The following is a 19,619-nucleotide window of genomic DNA, read 5'->3' as shown; positions in this document are numbered from 1 at the left end:
TCAGTGCCAGAAAGCAACTTAAATTTATTCCACCAATCGTTCTAAATCAAAACACACCACACAATTGGAGACGTGGTCACCGTTCTGTCAGTTCACAAAGCAAAACCTGTCTCGCTAAAACTTCCCAGTCCAAGTGTCTTCTCTTCGTAGATTGTTGAGTCGCTGTGTGTTGCAGCCTGGCGCGTTGTGGTGCATGCGTTAAGGCTGAGTGGGAGGGTGCGAGGAGCTGGACGGAGCCACCGGCTGCGCGGGTGGGGGTGGAGGAGGAGGCTGCTGCGCTCCGGAGTGTGTGTTCGGGGAAGGAGGAGGTGTCGGGCGCTTAAACTTATCCGGACTGCTGCTTCTCCTGGGAGACGGCCTCTGTGAAGAGAAGTGAAGATGATGAAGTTCAAACTCACTGGAATGTACCACTTACTAGCTACTCCATTAGACCTGCCCACAATGTCCAGATTTCGAGTCCGGGCTCTTTTTTTTTTTTCTTCATTCATAAACAAGTGGACAAGTAAGTAATTACTGGTGGACAAGTAGGTTCAACAACCAGAAAAAAAAGATTGAAAAAAAGAAAAAAAAAAAGACTCCTTACTGACTTTCCCTCTTAAAAAAAATGTAAAAAAAAAAAAAAAAAAAATTCATTTGGTATGCATGTTGCAATATAACACGCTTGACCACCTTGATGCTGCATGAATACTGAAGCCTGCTGCCCGACACAATCTGACCAATTAGTTGTGCACAGACTACAGACGAAATACTCACGAAACTATATACTATATAATATATACCTCGCCTGGTTACTACATGAGGTCAATCAAATAAAATTTTTACATTCAGTGGGCCTCACTAATCAAACTAAACACGAACAGATTTATTCGTAAATTGCTCATACGAGCATTTAAACAAGATACGGGCAACTCATGAAAAATCGGAAAAAGAACACTCAAATCCTACTCGTGCTCCTAAGTGTGTGTAAATTTAAGCATTAGGAGACTTACTAAAGTAAACCTTGACTTGATCGACTTTAAATCACATAATCTGCATAATTACTGCACTTTTATACATGGAAAATACTGTCGAGTTTAAACTGCTTGTTTTTACACCGTTTCACAGATGCCCTTATGCAGAGTGACTTATAGAAATGTCAGTTTTGTGGGAGTCACTACATGCAAATGTACTGCGTCTGTTACTCTGTGTGTGTAGGCTGACGGAGCGTTACAAACGAATAACAGATGAATGAGTGAATAAGTCAGCGTGTTGGTCAGAAGTTGGCTCCACCGTCACATTCAGCTGTGCAGGAGGAATTTTTCATCAAGAACATAAAAAAGCCCAAACACCACCTCACTAAAGCAACAGTCTCTTAGCAACCACTTTTAATCCAGGACCTGCTAAAGGTGCTGCAAGAGAGGAGAGGAAGAGAAAAGGAATGCCACCTAGAGAGACCTTAAAAAGCTCATAATATTTCAAATAAATTACATGAATAACGCACCTGAACAGTGTTTTGTGTACATGTGTGTGTGTACCTGAACTCCGTGGGAGGGTCCAGGGTGGATGTGCAGTCCTGGGGGAGTGTAGTGAGTGTGTGGGGCTCGGCTCAGCGTGGCCGGAGGTGTGAAGCCCACCGTGTGACCGGCGTACGACAAACCTGCAACACCAGAGAGAAGGTGGTCACTCATCTACACACGAGTGTTCTTTCTAAAACAAATACCTGTTACATCAGAATCGCTGAACTATTAAAAAAAAAAAAAACCTCTGTTATGTTCAGAACAGGACTTCTGAGTGACAAGGTGTAAGACTGGACCTGTATTGTGTGTGCTGTGATGGAGTGAAGGTGTGTGCTGTGATGGAGTGTGAGATGCGGTGTTGCCGTGGCAATGTACCTGGTGAGATGGGGCGGCTGGAGGAGGGGGAGGGGGTGTAGGGGGTCGGACTGGACACGGTACGAGCTCTCAGTCCCTGAGCAGACATTTCATTAAAATACCTACAAGACCGAGAGAGAGAGACAGCAAGAGAGACAGAAAGACACACACACACAGACACACACACAGTGCGACACAGAGATATCCCCCAAGAGAGAGAGCGAGAGAGAGAGAAGAGAGAGAGGGAGAAGAGAAGGAGAGAGAGAGAGAGAGAGAGAGAGAGAAGAGAGAGGGTGACAGAGAGAGAGAGAGAGAGAGAGAGAAGAGAGAGAGGGAGAAGAGAAGGAGAGAGAGAGAGAGACAGAGAGAGGGTGACAGAGAGAGAGAGAGAGAGAGAGAGAGAGGAGATACACGAAGAAAGATGCAGTGAGAGACACAGGGAAGAGAGAGACAAGAGAAACACACCAAGAGAGACACAGATAGAAAGACACACAGAGAAAACAAATGTCAAAAACACAGCTTCAACTACTGATGAGTAGAAAAATACAGATAAAAATACAGAGTGTGTATATAAAGTGCACTGGCAGTTGAGATTCACACTGTGTGAAAGCAGCGTGAGAATATATAATTTTCCATTCTGAGGTTTAGGATCGTGTAACGTTAGTAATGTAGTCCCGGTTTCCAGAAATCTCACACACTCTTCTTTCACTTTTGTCAGAACATTTGCCCTTTTAATACAAAAGCAGTGATTAACTTTAACACACAATCATAACGTAAAAAAGTTCCTCAGGTGCAGTGAAAAAATAATTTGCAACTTTTGAATATGGTGAAGTAATTTTTTCTCTTTTCTATGAAGATTAAACATATTTAAAGAAAAGAGAAAAATTACTTTTCCATATTAAAAAATTGCAAATTATTTTTTCCACTTATTTTTTCATTTGAATTCTCCAAATCAAATTCTATAATTTTTTTTGTAATTTGTGTACTCATTTTTTTTTCCTGAAGCATTCTGATGTTGCAGAACTCATGATCATGACTCTCTGCAAAGGATTGGTGGAATCGTATACAGTTAAATAACGTATAGAATTGAGGGAGGCGTGTCTACTCTGGATATACTGAAAGTTCAGCCTGCTAGATAAACAGCCAATCGGCAGATCAGACACACAATCCAAAAGGTTCGGTCATGTCGGCAAATGTTGATGTTGATGATGTATTTCTACATTTTTCTCAGCTTCGTCAGAGATCGTCTGGTCGTACCTCTCATCATCCATCTCCAAACTGCTCTCACTCTCGCTCAGCTGCCTGCACAGAGCTTCTCTCCTCTCCATCTCCCGCTGCAGCTTCCTCTGCAGGCGCATGTTCTCCTCCCGCATCTGTCGCTCCTCCTCGATGTACTGCGCTCGCTTCTCTGTGTCTGAGAAACACAGAGGAGAAGGAAGTTTTTCAAAATCAACCAGAACAATGACATCAATTAGGAAGAAACAGTGAAGTCAATTTCCACTCTACAGTGCAAAGCTTGTTCTGGAATTGGTTCTGAAAATAACAAAGATCACTTCACTATATTTGCCCCTTTCCTGGAATTTAGTCTTTCATACTTGTGTTTGAATGTTTTAGTGCTTATAATTTATTTTTTTTTTTTATAAAACACACAACTTTTAGCTCTGTATCTAGCTGCAGTCATAGCTGATACTGCTTACATAAAGGAAAAAAACAAAACAAAAAGTGACTCAGAGGAAGCTTTAAAATTCCAAAGCCATTTTAATGAAAATGAAGAGAGCGCCCTCTAGTGACTCAACACCAGAATGTGCACACTACACAAAATAACAGCACATTTTTACTCGACATCTAGTGAAAAAATACAAGGATGCTGAAAAAAATACCATAAAACAAGCAGCAGCATATAAGCAGGTGTTTCTGTGTTTCATTTTGGTGAAGCTTAGCAATCTTTTTAGGAGCGACGTATTTGTTGTTTGCTGTGAACATTTATTTAAATCCTATCAGGAGCATCACACTGGGACAAAGTGAACCAGGATAAAAACCACCATAATCAAACGGGTTAAAGCACAGTTAAAGTCGTCAGGATGATGAGCCAACATTGCAAAAACATTTAAAATATTACATTCTGCTTATTTCACTAGAAAACAAACCATAAGGCTGAGTACTAATACATCACTCAGCCACTATCTCTCATTTAGTCAAAGGAAGGAGTGAAAGAATTTAAGGAAAGTGTGAAGTAAAGAGGGACGAATTCAGAATATAAGGAAGAAACGAGCGGCAGAAGGAAGGACGGCAAGAAGGAAGAAGTGAAAATTGTGATAAAGTAGGAATGATTTAAAAAAAAAAATAAAATAAGGAAGAAAGGAAGTAATGAAGAAAAGTGTGAAAGAAGGAAGGAAGAAAGGATGAAAGGATGAAGGGAAGGAAGAAAGGATTGAATGAAGGATAAATCAAAAGGAAGGAGTGAAAGAAAGAAAGCGCAAAGGAAGGAAAGAAGGAAAAAAGAAGCGAAAGAAAGGAGAAAGGACAACTGAAGGAAAGAGTGATTAAAGGAAGGAAAAAAGGAGGGAGTGAAGGAAAGAGTGAAGGAAGGATGAATCAGGAAAGAAGGGGTGAATGAAGGAAAAACTGAAGGAAGGAGAGAAGGAAGAAAGTAAAAAATTGAAGGAAGGAATCAAGGAAAGAAGCGGTGAACGAATCCCTTCATATATTTATGTATGTATTTTTCTTTATATTTAATGTTTTTCTATATTTTCTTATTTTATGTCGGAACAGTTGTATAAAGCATTTCACTGCAAGTCGTACTGTGTATGGTTACGCATGTGACAAATAAAATTTGAATTAGATTTTCTGTCTTCCTCTCGTTGTCATGCACGTCTGATTTTCTAAGTGTTTACTACAAAGTAAATAACAGCGTTCAATACAAACCAAAAACCCTGAAGTGCGTTACACTGAAACATTTACACTCTGTATCTGTGTGTGTGTGTGTGTGTGTGTGTGTGTGTGTTACTCACGCTGCAGCTCGGTCGTGCGCAGGCTGCGCTTCAGCCTCTCCACCTCGCTCTTCAGGAAGCGGATGTGCCGCATCATGTTCTCAGGTGAGTCGATCTCCATGGAAATGTCCCGCGGGGAGGGCGGGGCCGACACCGGCTGGTCCAGCTTCTCCTGCAGGATCCTGACAAACAGAGCGGCGGCGGATATCACACACAGTACACACACCACAACCGATATCCATAATTCACCATACCTGGCACAGAGATCCGCTCACTAAACTCCGCCTCTAAAATAAGTGACTAACCAATCACAGCTTAGCTACTCTTAGCCTCAGTGAGATTTTGGTTGTTGCCAGTTGTGTAGTTACAGATTCATAAAAAGTTTTGTTAAGGAGTGAATGGATTTTTTTTTAATCCATTTCCTAAGCCCAACATATTGGAAGAATGGCGTAGGATCTCCACAATTAAACATTTTAGAAGAGTGCATTATCACCTGAAGCCTGCTGAAAATCCTATGAACCATGAACGTGTACTGTAACATACAACTTTCTCCACCTTACGTCTTCACGATCACAACTATTGACGTCTGATCCTGGATCAGCGTTCCAGTTCGCACCTTTTCTCAGCTTCCAGCTTGTCCATGCGCTTCCAAAGCCGGTTGACCAGCGCCTCCTGCTCCTGCTCCAGCGTGTTCTCCAGGTCGATCTTCTCACGGCGCAGCTACAAACACACATACACACACACGATCCACAAAGTGTGAGTCTAAACGACAAAATTCACATACTCAAGTCGAAATGCTCTCATGGAGTAAAATTTCACGTTTCCTAAATTCTGCTAAAGCATGTCAGTGTTCACGCTGCAAACTTTTTAACAGTTGTTGATGTTTTCTGTAAGGAGACGTTTATTTGACATTTACGGAAGGAGTCTCCAGTGTCGGCGCTTTGTCAAACACAACAGTCTTCAGGATAGAAGAGTTTTTTGCTCTATGGCTTCTAAGAGCACAAAAAAATACATTTTTTCATCTTTTTACGTCAAAAGAAAGAAAAATGAAGCTGGTGAGGAAACGACTGTTTATAGCTACTAGAACACAAGTGATACCAGAAACTAAACTGTTTCATGGACAATCTACAGCATTAAATCTAACTATAAATAGATAAAAAAAAAAAGCACATGTAAATTGTTGTCAAATGTAGTGTAAGAGGAATAAAACACTTCGTTAAAGGAAAATAATCAGCTTTGGACCAATAACTCTGCTTGTAGTATTGTTGATTATATTTCTATAATAGCACGCCTCTAAGTGTTTTATTCCTCACGTGTGGTTACAGTAGTACCGTAAACAGTTTTCCCAGTGTTACCTGCTCTAAAGTGAGCTGCTTGGTGATGGTGTCGTTCTCCAGCTTCTTGATCTTCTTCATCAGCTTGTTGACCTGAAACTCCTGCTCCTGCTCCAAGTGCTGCTCCAACTCGGCCTTCTCGTGCTGGAGCTACAGAGAGACAGCGAGCAAATGAGTGATTACGGTTCCTACTTAAACGACCGCCTTCTGAAAGCTAAACGGCAGACAATGAGCTAAAACTCCAATACTGACATTTTCTTTCTTTCCTGCTTTGGTTTGTGGTGCAGTACCCATGTCCCAGATGAAGTTTTTCCTTTTTTTTTTTTTTAAATCGTCAAATCAAATGCACCCTCAGCGCTCCCTTTAAAGCCACACCTACAAATCATAGGCTAGAAACCTCGAATGCTAGCGTAAAAGGAGGAGCTTTCTGCACCAACAGGAACATGACTGGCGAGCAAGTAGAGACGCCTGGCTGTCCTGATTGGTTGGGTGTTTGTGGTTCACATTATTTATGTTTCTTCTTCCTTCTACAAACTCTGGGTCACCACAAAAGGACAAAGATTTTCCCTTTGAATAGATATTTTGCTGAACTTTACCAAATATTAACAGAAACAGACAAACTAAAGGTTAAAGACATTAAACATGTTTATTTTGAAATATCTGTGACATGTTTAGTGACTGTGGTAGTAGTTTGTTGGCTGATGCTGTATTTCCATTATTCCTGTAAGAAGGCAGTGATTGTGTGCCACTTTGAGGTCACAGGGGTGTTCAATAGAAGAACAATGGCGTTTAGTAGGCGTTTGGTGTTAGCCAAAAAAAAAAAAAAAAACACCAAGAACTTCTTTTCACACTCAGCATCTTCCAGCAACGTTCAACATAAATTTTAATAAGAAATGTAAAAGTGTAGTAGTAGTAGAGACTTTGCCAACACTGGACTCAAACTCTCAGGATGTAATGCAGCTATATGATGCACTCGGCCAAGTTACGGCAGAGACTCGGCTCGGCTAGGTAGCGATCTACGAGATGAGGAGCGTGCTGGTGTTGATGGTGGTCTGTCTGAGCCAAGTGTACAGATGAGGAGATGAGAGAGCTGGACAGACTAAAGGACTAAAGCGCTGCTGCATCGCTCTCTTCAGGTAGAGATGATTTAAGGGCACCACTATCGATAGGTAGTCGAACGGCACTGTGGGTGATGTAGGAAACCAATAACCAAAGTGAAAACAGACGAACATGTCAATGAAAGGTGTTTGAACTATAAACGTCAAGGTGGCATAAGTTTTATATATAAAATAAATCTTACTATTCAAGTAAGATTTATAAGTTTTATATATAAAATAAATCTTACTATTCAAGTCTTCCAGGGTGGATTTTTCCTTTAATCCACCCGGATAAAGTTAACCCCTCCAGGTTGTGTGTTATTTGTACAGAAGGTCTGGTTGTGGTCCAGACAGTGTGTCACTACACGCCGAGCCGCATATGGTGGTCACGATGACTCACCATTCCCACTCAAATCCCCAGCGTTCTCTTGGGTAGAGCTGACGCTTCACAGAGCAGTGTTGTTTCGGCGAACTTTGGACTGTTTGCGATGTGCCACTGGGCTGGGCTACATGAAGAATCAGTTTATGATTACTGCTCACTGAAGGCGCTGAAGGAATTGTGGCAAATCTGATAAAGACTGATAAAGACCAGACATGTGACTTGCGCAACTCATTGACAAATTGGGTAAATGTTTACAGAGGTCGGTCGATGTTTAAAGTAGCTGCAGGCTTCCAGAGGAATTGAGACGACGTGGCTCTCTCAAGACATTAAATGAAAAGGAAGAGATAGAGAAACGGACGGTAATGGAGATGTGTGGAGTGTGTGGTGCATCAGGCCTTCGGTTACTCATCCATCATGCAGAGCTTCAGTAACTAATCCTCAGTCATAAGCACCCACAGGCCAAGTGGACTCTCCAATTACCCACCCTTCCCCAAACGCCCACACCTCCCCCACAACACGTGTCATCTGCTCCGCTCCAGTGTAGTCTGACTCACACGCTCCGAACTCGGAGCACTTGCCCCTTTTGTACAGAGATTTCAATTTTTGGTAGAACTGAGCCCAAAAACAATCCATGAACATCAGTGACTCATCCTGAGCTGTGGGCGAAACAGGAAAAGTGTAGAAATGCCTGAGGGCTGACTGAGGATCAGATCCTCTCAGGAGCATGCGCAGAACAGAACAATAACATCTCAGCTTTTTAATCCTGTTTGGAAAAGCTTTTGTGGTAGCTTTGTTAAGTGTGAGGAAATGACTCCTTAAAAAAATTAGCATTACGAATATTAAAAATAACAATAAGATAGTCAAAATAATAAACTAAGTAGCCTGGGTGTTTGGGAGAAACTGACTGCGCGTCTGGGGTGTTAGTAGTTTATTCACAGTTGCACATATGACGGTGATGGTCAGGTGTCCGCAAACTTTTGGCCAGATAGTGAACATGTTTTAATATAACACGTTCTAGCTGCTTCATGGTGGAGTGAGACACTCTTAGCTTTTTTAAACTCTCTTCATTTGTACTAGGCTAAAAATATTTTAGAACAATCAGAAATTCACGAACCTGAGCGGTGCAGCACAAAACTGTCACAACTCTGTGAACAGCATTCAGAGCAAAACTAAACACGACGTTCAGCATCGTTATCAGTGCAGGATAAAAACTATCGGCACACAGATTCGTCCCGCCCCCAAGAATCTGAGCATTCATTTATTTTCCATTCGTCTACATTAATGCATTTGACAAGATAACTAGATGGTCACATTGGGGATTAAATTATGTTATATGCAGGGTTTTCTAGATTTCTAGGCAAAACACAGGGATGAACTTATTTGTTCATGCTTGAGTATATATAGTCAGGTACAAAAAGTTTGGAAAAAAGAAAAGTGCAGTTCTATTTTTACAAACAAGTCAGAGGCAAAATCCTCTCAGTCTCCACACAGGATCTTATAAAAAAAAAAAAAAAAAAAAAAGGAAGAATAGAAAAAGTCTGGAGGCAAATATTACAGCTAAGAGGATCTAAAAGCAGAGAATATTTAAATTACATTCAGAACAGAGACACAATTTTATTTTCACTGAATCAGCATCTGTGGAACCTAAATGTGGTATAAATCAATTGGGTTGTCAAACATTTTGTCCTAATGCTATCGATACATATATAGAATGCTAGTAGGTTTAATAAGTGTTTGGGCCACTACAAGGTGCCTAAATGCTTCAATGTGCCTTGGGATCGATTCTACAAGTCTATGGATCTTTTTCTTTTCAAAGATATTCCCTCAGTTAGTATTGTGATGATGATGGTGAGGAGCTTTGTCTAAAATCTCCCATGTGGTGATTTACCTGCATGAGTTTCCGGGACAGATCGTTAGTAAGGAACTCCTCCTCTTTCTCATAGTTCACGGCAAGCGTCTCTTTCTCCTTCTGCAGAGCCTGGATCTTCTTAAACAAGGTGTTGGAGATGAACTCCTCCTCCTGCTCCGCCCTCGCTTGCTGCACACAAACAACACAATAAAATCTGATTCACCGACTCATGCTGCGAGGTTCCACAGAATAAAAAAAAAATAGTCTAAAGAAATAAACCCAGCCAGTTGGGTCTGGGAACAGGATGGCATGATGCAGCATGATGGTGATCCACCGTTTTAGCAGAGTTATTCAGCCATCTAGTCAGACGGACCGCTAGCTAGCAGACATGGTTTTATTTATCTACAATAGAAACAATGTTTAAGACGTAACGTATGAGAGCTGTGTGGATATTACAGATATACACCTGTGAGAAAATTTACCTACCAACCAAAACGGAATGTGATTTGGTGAAATGCTTGTGAAATTGTGTGGAATACGCCAACGCCCCATCATTCCCACTAACTATCGCCAATTGATGACAGCATCTCCCGTGACTCTGAGGGGAGGATGGAAAGGGGCGTGGCCAGACACGGAAAAAGCAGAAAAGCACAGATTGCAATTGGCTGCTGTATCACTGCAGAAACAGGCCAAAAATCATATCATCAAAACCACAGCGGTTGACAGGCCTGTCTCTTATTTCACACAGACTCAAATGTTACACAAAGGCTACCAGACTAATCAAGGACGAGGATATCGACTGACTTGAGCCGACCAGAGGCGTTCATCGTGCTCTAATTAAACAATAATTCTTTTTAAAACACAGACCTCAGTTTTAGAACAACACATGGCTGCAGGACAGAGGCATAAAACATCAACAGCAAGTGTGATTCACTTCATATTAAAGCTTTTAACGTTCATGTTTAAAGATCTGCTTGATTTATGCTATTTGTAAATATGGACGTCACTGAAACTTCTGAGATTGATCATGATCACAGCACGCATTTAAACTTCAGGGACTGGACAAAGAGCTCATTTCTGAAGTGCAAGCTTCACAGCAGAAACCAATAAACAATATACTTGGCACTCAAGTATGTTAGTAAAGTTTGTAAAATAAAAGCAAACCACTAACAGCATCAGGACATTCAACATCAGACCCGGTTCATTACTCGGTCTCAGAGGAACTCAAACACAATACACATGAAGGTTGTGTTCTGGACAGAAAATTTCCCGTTAGTGAGAGCAGACAGGAAATGACTTATTATGTGTAATGATAATGCCTCTTTTGTATCTCTGACTGCAAATGGATGACTTATTACATAGGACCTGGGCCAAAAATACAGCTCAGAACAATAAAACTATTAAAAATGAAAACTTCCCAACTTTACAGCATGGAAAAAAAATTTCACAATACAACCAGATATCAATTTTCTTTATATCACAGCATCCGCTTAAAACTTTACCTCATCAGATACTAAATTAATACAAACAAATGAACAAAATTAATCAATTTTTTAAATGCAATTTTCTTCTTCTTACACCACAGCAATTTGCCAAAAATAATATTCCTTTACTTATTAAAGAACATCACACTTTCTTCCATTTATAATTACATGTATTGTTGGCAAACATCCACGAAACAAGTTAGTTCCTGTTCTCATTTACATTATAGCAGCTATAAACAGATAAAAACTCTCTAAGTGAATAAAACACAAAAACTCCAGCTTGTTATGGAGAAATCAGAAAGCGTGAAAAGTGCTGAAATTACTAGACCTCGTGCATCAAGCTGGATCTGAATGGCTTTATGTGTAAACCGTTTGTATGAGTGTTTACACAAGAAATTTGAGAGTCGTAAAAATGTCCGTATCCTAATAAGTCTAACTAATGCAAACCTCAACATGAACAACATCAAAATCATATAATCTGCATGGACTACTGGACTTTTATATCTGGAATGTAATGTTGAGTTTAAACTGCTTCTATTTATTACGTTTACAGCGTTTAGCAGACGCCCTTATCCAGAGTGACTTACAGAAGAGCTTAGGAGTCTCCATCAAAAACACATCCTCATGCTATTCACTAGGTCAGGGAGTAAGAGCACCATCGAGACCATTTAGTGAAAACCAGTTCACTCGCTTCTTCTTCTTCTTATTATTATTGTATATTATTAAATGTTTTCTTGACGTAGAAGTGACTCAAAATAACCCCCACTTCTGTTTTTCAGCCTTTACCCTGATCAGTCATTTCATGCTCCCAGCTGTCTGGGCACTTGACCTTTTATGGAGTTTTGTGGGCGTCACTACAATCAGTGTGCATTAAAATAAAGTGTGATGATCATGCACACATTGTGAAGACACTCCCATCTTTGCGATTTATGCAGAGGTCACTTACCAAACGTGAAACGAGCATAACTACTACAGATATCCTCCGGAAACATTAGGCATGTTACGAACTCTAGCAAGCCAATGTGTGCAACTATGCAGGGGGCTACACAAGTGGCTTCTCAGACAACGTTCATAGAATTTGTGCGTGTCTGAATTTAGCAATGTGAGGCCCTGGTCCATGTGTTGTCGATAAAAGTGCTATATATGAACATTAGACCAAACACATCAAAATCAAAGCATTTCCAAAAATCATAGCCATTTCAAATCTCCGTTCCACTGCCGGCTGTACTTTGCTGCCCCTTGAGGATTGCTGTTTTACGACTCTGGCAGGTATGTTAGGAAATAACGTGGTCACATTTTCATCCTTGCGCAGGATTTGTACTTTGCAGCGGCTTGTTAGTGGTAACTTGTAAGTTCTGTAAAATAACGTTATTTTCCCATGTTCAACATAAGAAAAAACATGGACGCCGCCACGAAAGCGAATCGTTTGTCCACTTAGTTATATCAGTGATACCTAATGTTGATGATTATCTTCTCAAAACAGCGATTAGTACGGTCAGTGTTGTAGATTTAACCAAGTACTGTGTCTGTGTATTAACTGACCTAAAGGCATTAATGCTATAAACTAATTTAAAGAGAACTATTCACAATGTGAGCGGCCGTGTTGAATCGACATCACTCCATAAAAGGGGAAGAAACTGGTAGCTGAATTTAAAATTTAATTCGATGGGTGTGTTTGGTGGCTTTTGCGGGTTGCAGGCGAGGAAGTTATACACCTTCACCTCGAACGCAGCATGTGCACCAGGCCTTACTTAACACAAATCAGTAAATCTAATCCTGTTTGAAGACAGACTGTAAATACGGCACTGTATCTCTCCAGCCACATGCACGTTATAGTCTGTAAAAATGACTGTCATGATGGATTTGGACTAAAACCCCCACCTCCCTGTGTAAAACTAATCCCGTCTAAACAGGGCTTAATACACAAACAATACCTAGTTAATGCTAACTGCCTTAGCTGAGACAGCTAAGCTACTCAGACACTAATCCAGAAACTCCTTGAAGAGTTAAAATGGTCACAAAAGACATTACTACCTCACTTAAATATAACATAAAATAATACACACATCTTATATTAGGACTGAACTAAGCCATAGACATCTAACACGGTTGCCACATTGGGACGTTCCACGTATTTTTTTAAATTTTAAATCACGTTACTTTCTCATTTACATACACATATAACGCGGAGTGAAAAGTGAAAATCTGGCAACCCGAGCTGTACTCAGCGTCGCTAACATTACTCGCTAGCAAGAATGCTAGCGCAGAACTGGTCGATAAATCAAAAACAGTAATAATAACAATACATTTTAAGCACATAACGCATTCAAAACTAGATTACATAAACAATATTTATTGAAAAAAAACAAAGAAAAAAATGATATTTTAACAAGATAAATCTTAGCATGTAAAGTGCTAGGTGCTAGCTAATGGAGAAGCTAACGCTAACAACAATACGCTTTTAAAGCTTATAGCTTAGTAAATAGCATAGCTGATAAAAAGGCTAATATGAAGATAAAATGGTATTATTCTTAGTTAAATTTAGGATCAACTAACTGACATTTGTAACCGAGTATTAAAAACTCGGTTGTTTTTGTTTTTACGCCGTGTGCATGGAGCTACAATGGGAACAGGGAGACATTTAGGATTGATAAACACAACCAAAATGGCGCTGTAGCTGCAAGACGAAGATATAAATATGTATAAAAATACAGAGTGAGGTGCTGTGAGGTGACTCACGATAGTGACGCTGGCCCTGCGCAGGTCGCGGTTCTCCTCCTGCAGACACTTGCACTTCAGCCTGAGCGTCTCCAGCTCGATCTTCAGCACTTTGTTCTCCTGCTGCAGGGACGCCAGCCGGTTCGTCAGCTCCTCCAGCCGGAACGCTGAGATAAACACGCCCTGCTTGCCATCCCGGGCTGCAGCCGGAGCAGCTGCAGTGGAGGATGAAGAGGAAAGCGGCGTGGCCGAGCTGCTGCTCCCCGCTCCGTCAGTGTCGCTCTCGCTGGCGCTGTCCGCCATGACTGCACCCCGAGCACTGATCCCACACAGCACAGCCAGAGAGCGCCAGGGAAGGGAAAGCCCCGCCTCCTCAACCAGGATTGGTTCGCGTTCCAACCTCCTCAATCATGATTGGTTCGTGTTTTCCCGCCTCCTGCCTATCATACTTCCGGTTTTTTCTTTTTTTTTTTTTTTTTTTGGAAAAGGGTCGTACTATTGGCTATACACGGGCAAGTTCAGAAATATTGGCACCCTTCCAAAGAATGATCGAGAATGATTCTTGTATAAAATATATGAAAAAAAAATAATAATTCAAATTAGGCACTAAAAAAATAAACAAAATAAATACTTTAGGGCTCACAAATATTCTCATAAATTTTGTACATGTAGTAAAATGAAAAGAATAAAGATTTCTAAAATATTATTAACATTTTTTTTAAAATTATTAAAACACATGATTAATTTACTTTTAAATTATTAGTTAAAATTATTTCAATGTATCTGAGTGAGTGTAAAAGGCTAAAAAAATTGTACGTCCCATTGTAAGGGTGTTTCAAGGTCTATCTATCTATCTATCTATCTATCTATCTATCTATCTATTTTTTTTCTATTCAAATGATTTAGTTCTCCTCTGAATATTTTGTCCTTCATTTCCTGATTAGGATTGTCAAACTCACACCCTGCATCTCCGATGTTTTTCTAATCACACTGTATTTAAACCTGCGACATAAACATCCAATCTATGAACTGTGTGTCAGTGTGAACAATTAACCAATCATAGCACAGGAGGAAGGGTAACATAACCAATCACAACGCAGGAGGCGGGACTTGCCCACGTACTGCTGATGAAAGAACATGGCTGATTTATTTATAGCGCCCTCTGAAGGCAAAGAGATCAAACACACAGGAACAACAAGGATTAGCACTGGATTAGAAAGAAGCACAGACAGTGGACAGTGGATTAGAAATGCCAAATAAGGAACTTTATTAGACATTTACAAGCACATTAGCATGGACACATTGCAGAAAAGCTATGTATATGAACCTTCGTGCTTCTGTTTACTTCAACAGTACAGCATATTAAAGTGCCAGACCTAATCTAATGGCCTAAATGAATTACTGTGGTACATAGTGATTATATTGCTAATAAGAAAAATAGTGACATTGTGTTATATTTTAATAAATAGTGTTGATATACAAAACAAGACAACTGGATGTGCTACAGGGGAATAAACAATTGTGTGGCCTCTGGTGCTCATTGGATGTATGAGAGGTAAATATCAGATGAAACAACAAAATATTCCAAGGCACTCATGTGGTTGAGTGTAAAAGGCCTTTATTAAATTGGGCTAAATCATAAAAACATTAAAAAATCGTTGATCAATGTGTTTCGGCTTAACACAGCTATCCTCAGGATACACATCCACTGTCCACAAAAGCACTCTGCTGGTATACACTGGTATAAAAAATGCCAAAAGAGTCAAATGGACACCAATATATATCAAATGGACACCACTAAATATCAGGTTACATTAAATAACCAATCAATATTTATTGAAAGAGAATTATTTGTAACAAAAGACTGAAACTCAGTGTAAGTATAAGTCAGAAATGAAATATGGGACAATTATTTATTCACTGATTCATTCACAGATTCATGCATCTTTAGTAAGCGCTGTATCCTGGTCAGCGTTGTGGTGGATCTAGAGCCAATCCGGTGAACACTGGGCATGAAGCGGGAATACACCCTGAATGGGATGCAAGTCCATCTCAGGGCACCATGCACACACATTCACACACTCATTCTCACCTAGCGGAAATTTATCCTAGTCAGTCTACCTCTTGGTATGTTTTTGGGAGGTGAGAGGAAAATGGAGAAACTGGAGGAAACCCACACAGATAGAGGGAAAACCTGCAAAAGTCCACACACACAGTAACCCAAGCTCAGGATCAAACCAAGGACCCTGGAGCTGTGAGGCAGCAATACTGTCTGGTGAAATTAATATTTGAAAATGTGATGAGGGGGAAATCCAATGGATGTAGGAGATGGAAAGAATAGTCTCTAATCGTGAATGATAGAGACAGAAGAACAGGCCAGGGCTGTAACAACTGAAAAAATATGTAGCCAAATATATACCCCATGGTTAAGGAACATTTGGAACAGTTACTCTTACGCTGAACTGAGCTGAATATATTCTCTGTAATATGAATTAGATTTTTTTCAGTCAGCTATTAATTTGAACTAAAAACAAACCACAAAACTGATGTTGTGATGCCATGCTACCACAAGATAGCAGTATTGCATAGTTATACTTCCATGCATGTGTTTATTTCAACACTGTTTTGAAATGTTGCTTTCTTCTCAAAAATCCCAGTAAGAACTTGCAACGATTGCACCACTGAGTACACTGAGTTTCTACTTTATCAGTTTCACCTACTATATAGATCACTTTCTAGCTATTCTGACGTTACTCCTCTTTCCTTCAGGAGAACCAGAGCTGAGCAGATCTGATCTGGATGGTGTTGAAATGAGTGTATCAGGTACAGCTGTGGTGCTGAGGTTTTAAACCAGTGTGTAACTTACTGGTCTGTTATTACTCCCAGCTCTCTTATTGGTCACCTTTTAGAAGTAGAGTTAGACTCGTAATCTTATGTTTTTGCACAGTGTATATTGTATAAACCGTCCCTTAACCTTCACCGGTGTCAGTTTCTCACTGAGCACAGAGATTTTTGGCTTGTGGACTGATTCTCAACCCAGCACTTGTATTAAAATTCTCACCAGTGCCACACACACTACCATGCCATACAAATAACACATTTATCAACTAGCCTCACAGCTAGTTACGCATATTAATTCAGACTAAGAGAAATGAACGAGTACGTGATCATGTAGCACACTGTGGTGTTTGGTTCATGTATCACAGAAAAAAGTAATTATCTAAGTCTGGATAGTGTAATTTCTCTTGATATGAATAGCCATGCATGTTGTGCTAGCAGGAGAGTTGTATGATGGCTAGCATGCGCTAATTAATCCACCTAGTAAGCCGATGTGTGTCGTGCAGGAGGTGGTGGGATTCAGAACAAGTAGCTTGGCTTTAGTTACATCATGCATGCGCTAATTAATCAGATTAATCAGAACAAGTAGCTTGGCTTTAGTTAAATCATGCATGCGCTAATTAAGTAAGCCGATGTGTGTCGTGCAGGAGGCGGTGGGATTCAGAACAAGTAGCTTGGCTTTAGTTACATCATTGAGGTGCATCGAAACACCATGACGGGCATTTTATTTAAATGTACATGCCAAATACAAACTTATTTTTGGAAAAGCCAACAGCAAGAAGAGTTTTTCTTTCTCTGGTTGTTTAAAAAGAGAAGAATGCTGATAACCACTAGCCTACTAACTGTACTTGGTTGTTATCAATTATAAATAAAAAACTAAGAGCCTAGACATGTAATCTTCTTTTCCTGGGTATTTGGGCTACTGATATGTCCATCGCTGATGTCTAATGGGTCCTGTGGCTGTGGTGCACCCTTTGCATTGCCAGCTACAATAAAAATGGGTAAACACTGCAAAAAAATGATATCTTAGTAAGTGAAAATATCTTAAATATAGTCAAATGTATCCAGTATTTCCTATTTTTAAATTTTTTTTTGGTAATTTTATGCATTTCTAGAAAAAAAGCAAAGTGATCTGCAAATAGAATAAAAAACTTTAAAGCTTGAAATGTGTAAAGCATGAAAAAAAAAGAAAAAATTAAGAAACTTTAAGAAACACGCTATATAAGTGCACATTTCTCACAAAAGAATGAAGAAAAACACTTCAAAAGCTGCGTTTTTTTTTTCTAAAGAAGTAAAATTTTTCTTTCAGAGAAATATGAGACATTATCGACGTGGTAGCCGGTGACATTGTGCCCTCGCTGATTCTATCAGTTCTGAGAGGACTATTAGTGTGCGATACGACCGGTCTTAATATCCTGTTCTTTCACACTTTTAGAAGGCAAGAGAGAATCTGTCAAAGCCAGAAGATTGTGTGAGCGTTTATGAAATCTCTCTGTGTGTCTCTCAGGTGCCAGTCTATTGGCCCACATGCTGGTGAGGATGTGAGCCGAATATTTCTTTTTCTCTCAGAAATAACACAAAATGTACCTCTGCTAAGAGGCATAGTGAGGTTACTTTATTTCTTATCAAACTAAGAAATGGTGCAGGAACACAGGAAATTAGCATGTGCAGCGCAGGGAGGAACGTAAGAGCATGCTGAACAAAAGTACCTTACAAATATGACAAATTTTAAAAAGAAACATGGAGGAAGCACTGAATACTGACTATTCTAAAGCTTTCATGATCTGGCATGTTAACCAATAGATATGAGACTAATTAGGAGAAAAGTGAGATATTTTGTGCAGAAGGAAGAAGAAAGAAACAAGGGCAGAGCATTGAACATTTTCTCCCTCCATCCTCAGAGCACGTTAACTTGTTTTGCTAGCCAGCCTGTTTTAGCGGTTTTCATCAAGGTCAGGCACAGGCGATGGCGGTCACGCTGCAAATCGCTTCTATCACACAGTCTCATTGGGGCAATTCCAGAAAATTATGAATCATGCCATGGAAAATAACATTCTGAACATAGAAGAAAAACACTTTTCATTTGTTCACTTATATAAGCTTCTGTGACAGTTAAACATGCAGCCTGTGAAAGGCCAATTCAGACACGACCATAATGCAAAATCTATACACATTATACTGTATATGAAACTATACAATATATTCCTCAGAAACATATAGACCAAAACAAATCATTTTCAGTCTTTGAGTACAAGTCTTGTACTCATTCAAATCTCTTTTATCATATTTACTATATTTCCTAAAAGGCTCACAGTTCATGTTTCATGTTTCATCAACATGTTTCATATTTCTGTATATCTTTATACATCATCGCTGCTGAATGCTCGATTCTGATTGGTCAGATGGTTTTGATTTATTTTCTAGAACAACAGCTCTGACAGTAGTTCTGGCCATAAGATAAATCACAGGTTTATATTAGCATGTTTACTCTAATACATGATCATTTCAATAGTAAAAACTTACAGTCATAGACACTTGTATGGCAAATGCTAAACATTATCTATGACTAATGACAAACAGCTTTAAAAGCATGTTGTTATTTAATAAAGAAAAACATGGAATTGTTGATGTGGTGAATCTTTCTGTAAGGAGATGCTTATTTAACATGTATGGAAGGAGTCTCCAGTGTCAGCGCTTAATAGCAGTCAGAGCTGAAACTTTTCTGCCACAGGAAAGTTTCTCTTTAACATGACCATGTTTTTGTCTTAACTTCAAGAGAGAAAAAAGAGAGGCTGGTGAGGAAATGATTATTTATACCTGCGATTACAGGAACTAACTTGTTTTGCGGATGTTCCGCAACATTAAATGTAACTCTAAATGCAAAAATGTATGTCATTTTACAATAAATAAAAATGCTATAGTCAAATAGCTGTGGTATAAGAGGAATTAAACACTTCACAACATGCTCTAACAGTATCTCTGTTTCTAGTCAGGACACATTACACCACCCTGTTGTTGATTATTTTCCAGTAATAAACCACACAAGTGTTTTAATCTTACATTTTATGGTTGAATAT

At 39.6% G+C, this 19,619-nt stretch overlaps 1 protein-coding gene across 1 annotated transcript; it reads right to left on the bottom strand.

The window, feature by feature from the left end:
- On the bottom strand, positions 1-14,047 carry ccdc6a (coiled-coil domain containing 6a). Its single transcript, XM_026944319.3, has 9 exons — positions 13,726-14,047; positions 9,542-9,691; positions 6,196-6,324; positions 5,457-5,560; positions 4,862-5,022; positions 3,108-3,264; positions 1,872-1,972; positions 1,515-1,636; positions 1-360 (listed from the first exon to the last, which is right to left on the bottom strand). Exons 1-9 carry the CDS (start codon positions 14,005-14,007, stop codon positions 199-201), a joined length of 1,368 nt encoding a protein of 455 aa, XP_026800120.1. The 5' UTR covers positions 14,008-14,047; the 3' UTR covers positions 1-198.
- Between the last annotated feature and the right edge of the window lie 5,572 nt (positions 14,048-19,619).

The sequence above is a fragment of the Pangasianodon hypophthalmus genome, chromosome 10 (genome assembly GCF_027358585.1).
Source record: "Pangasianodon hypophthalmus isolate fPanHyp1 chromosome 10, fPanHyp1.pri, whole genome shotgun sequence".
Lineage (NCBI taxonomy): Eukaryota > Metazoa > Chordata > Actinopteri > Siluriformes > Pangasiidae > Pangasianodon > Pangasianodon hypophthalmus.
Note: the sequence above shows the minus strand (reverse complement) of the source record. Positions and strands in the feature narration are given on the sequence as shown.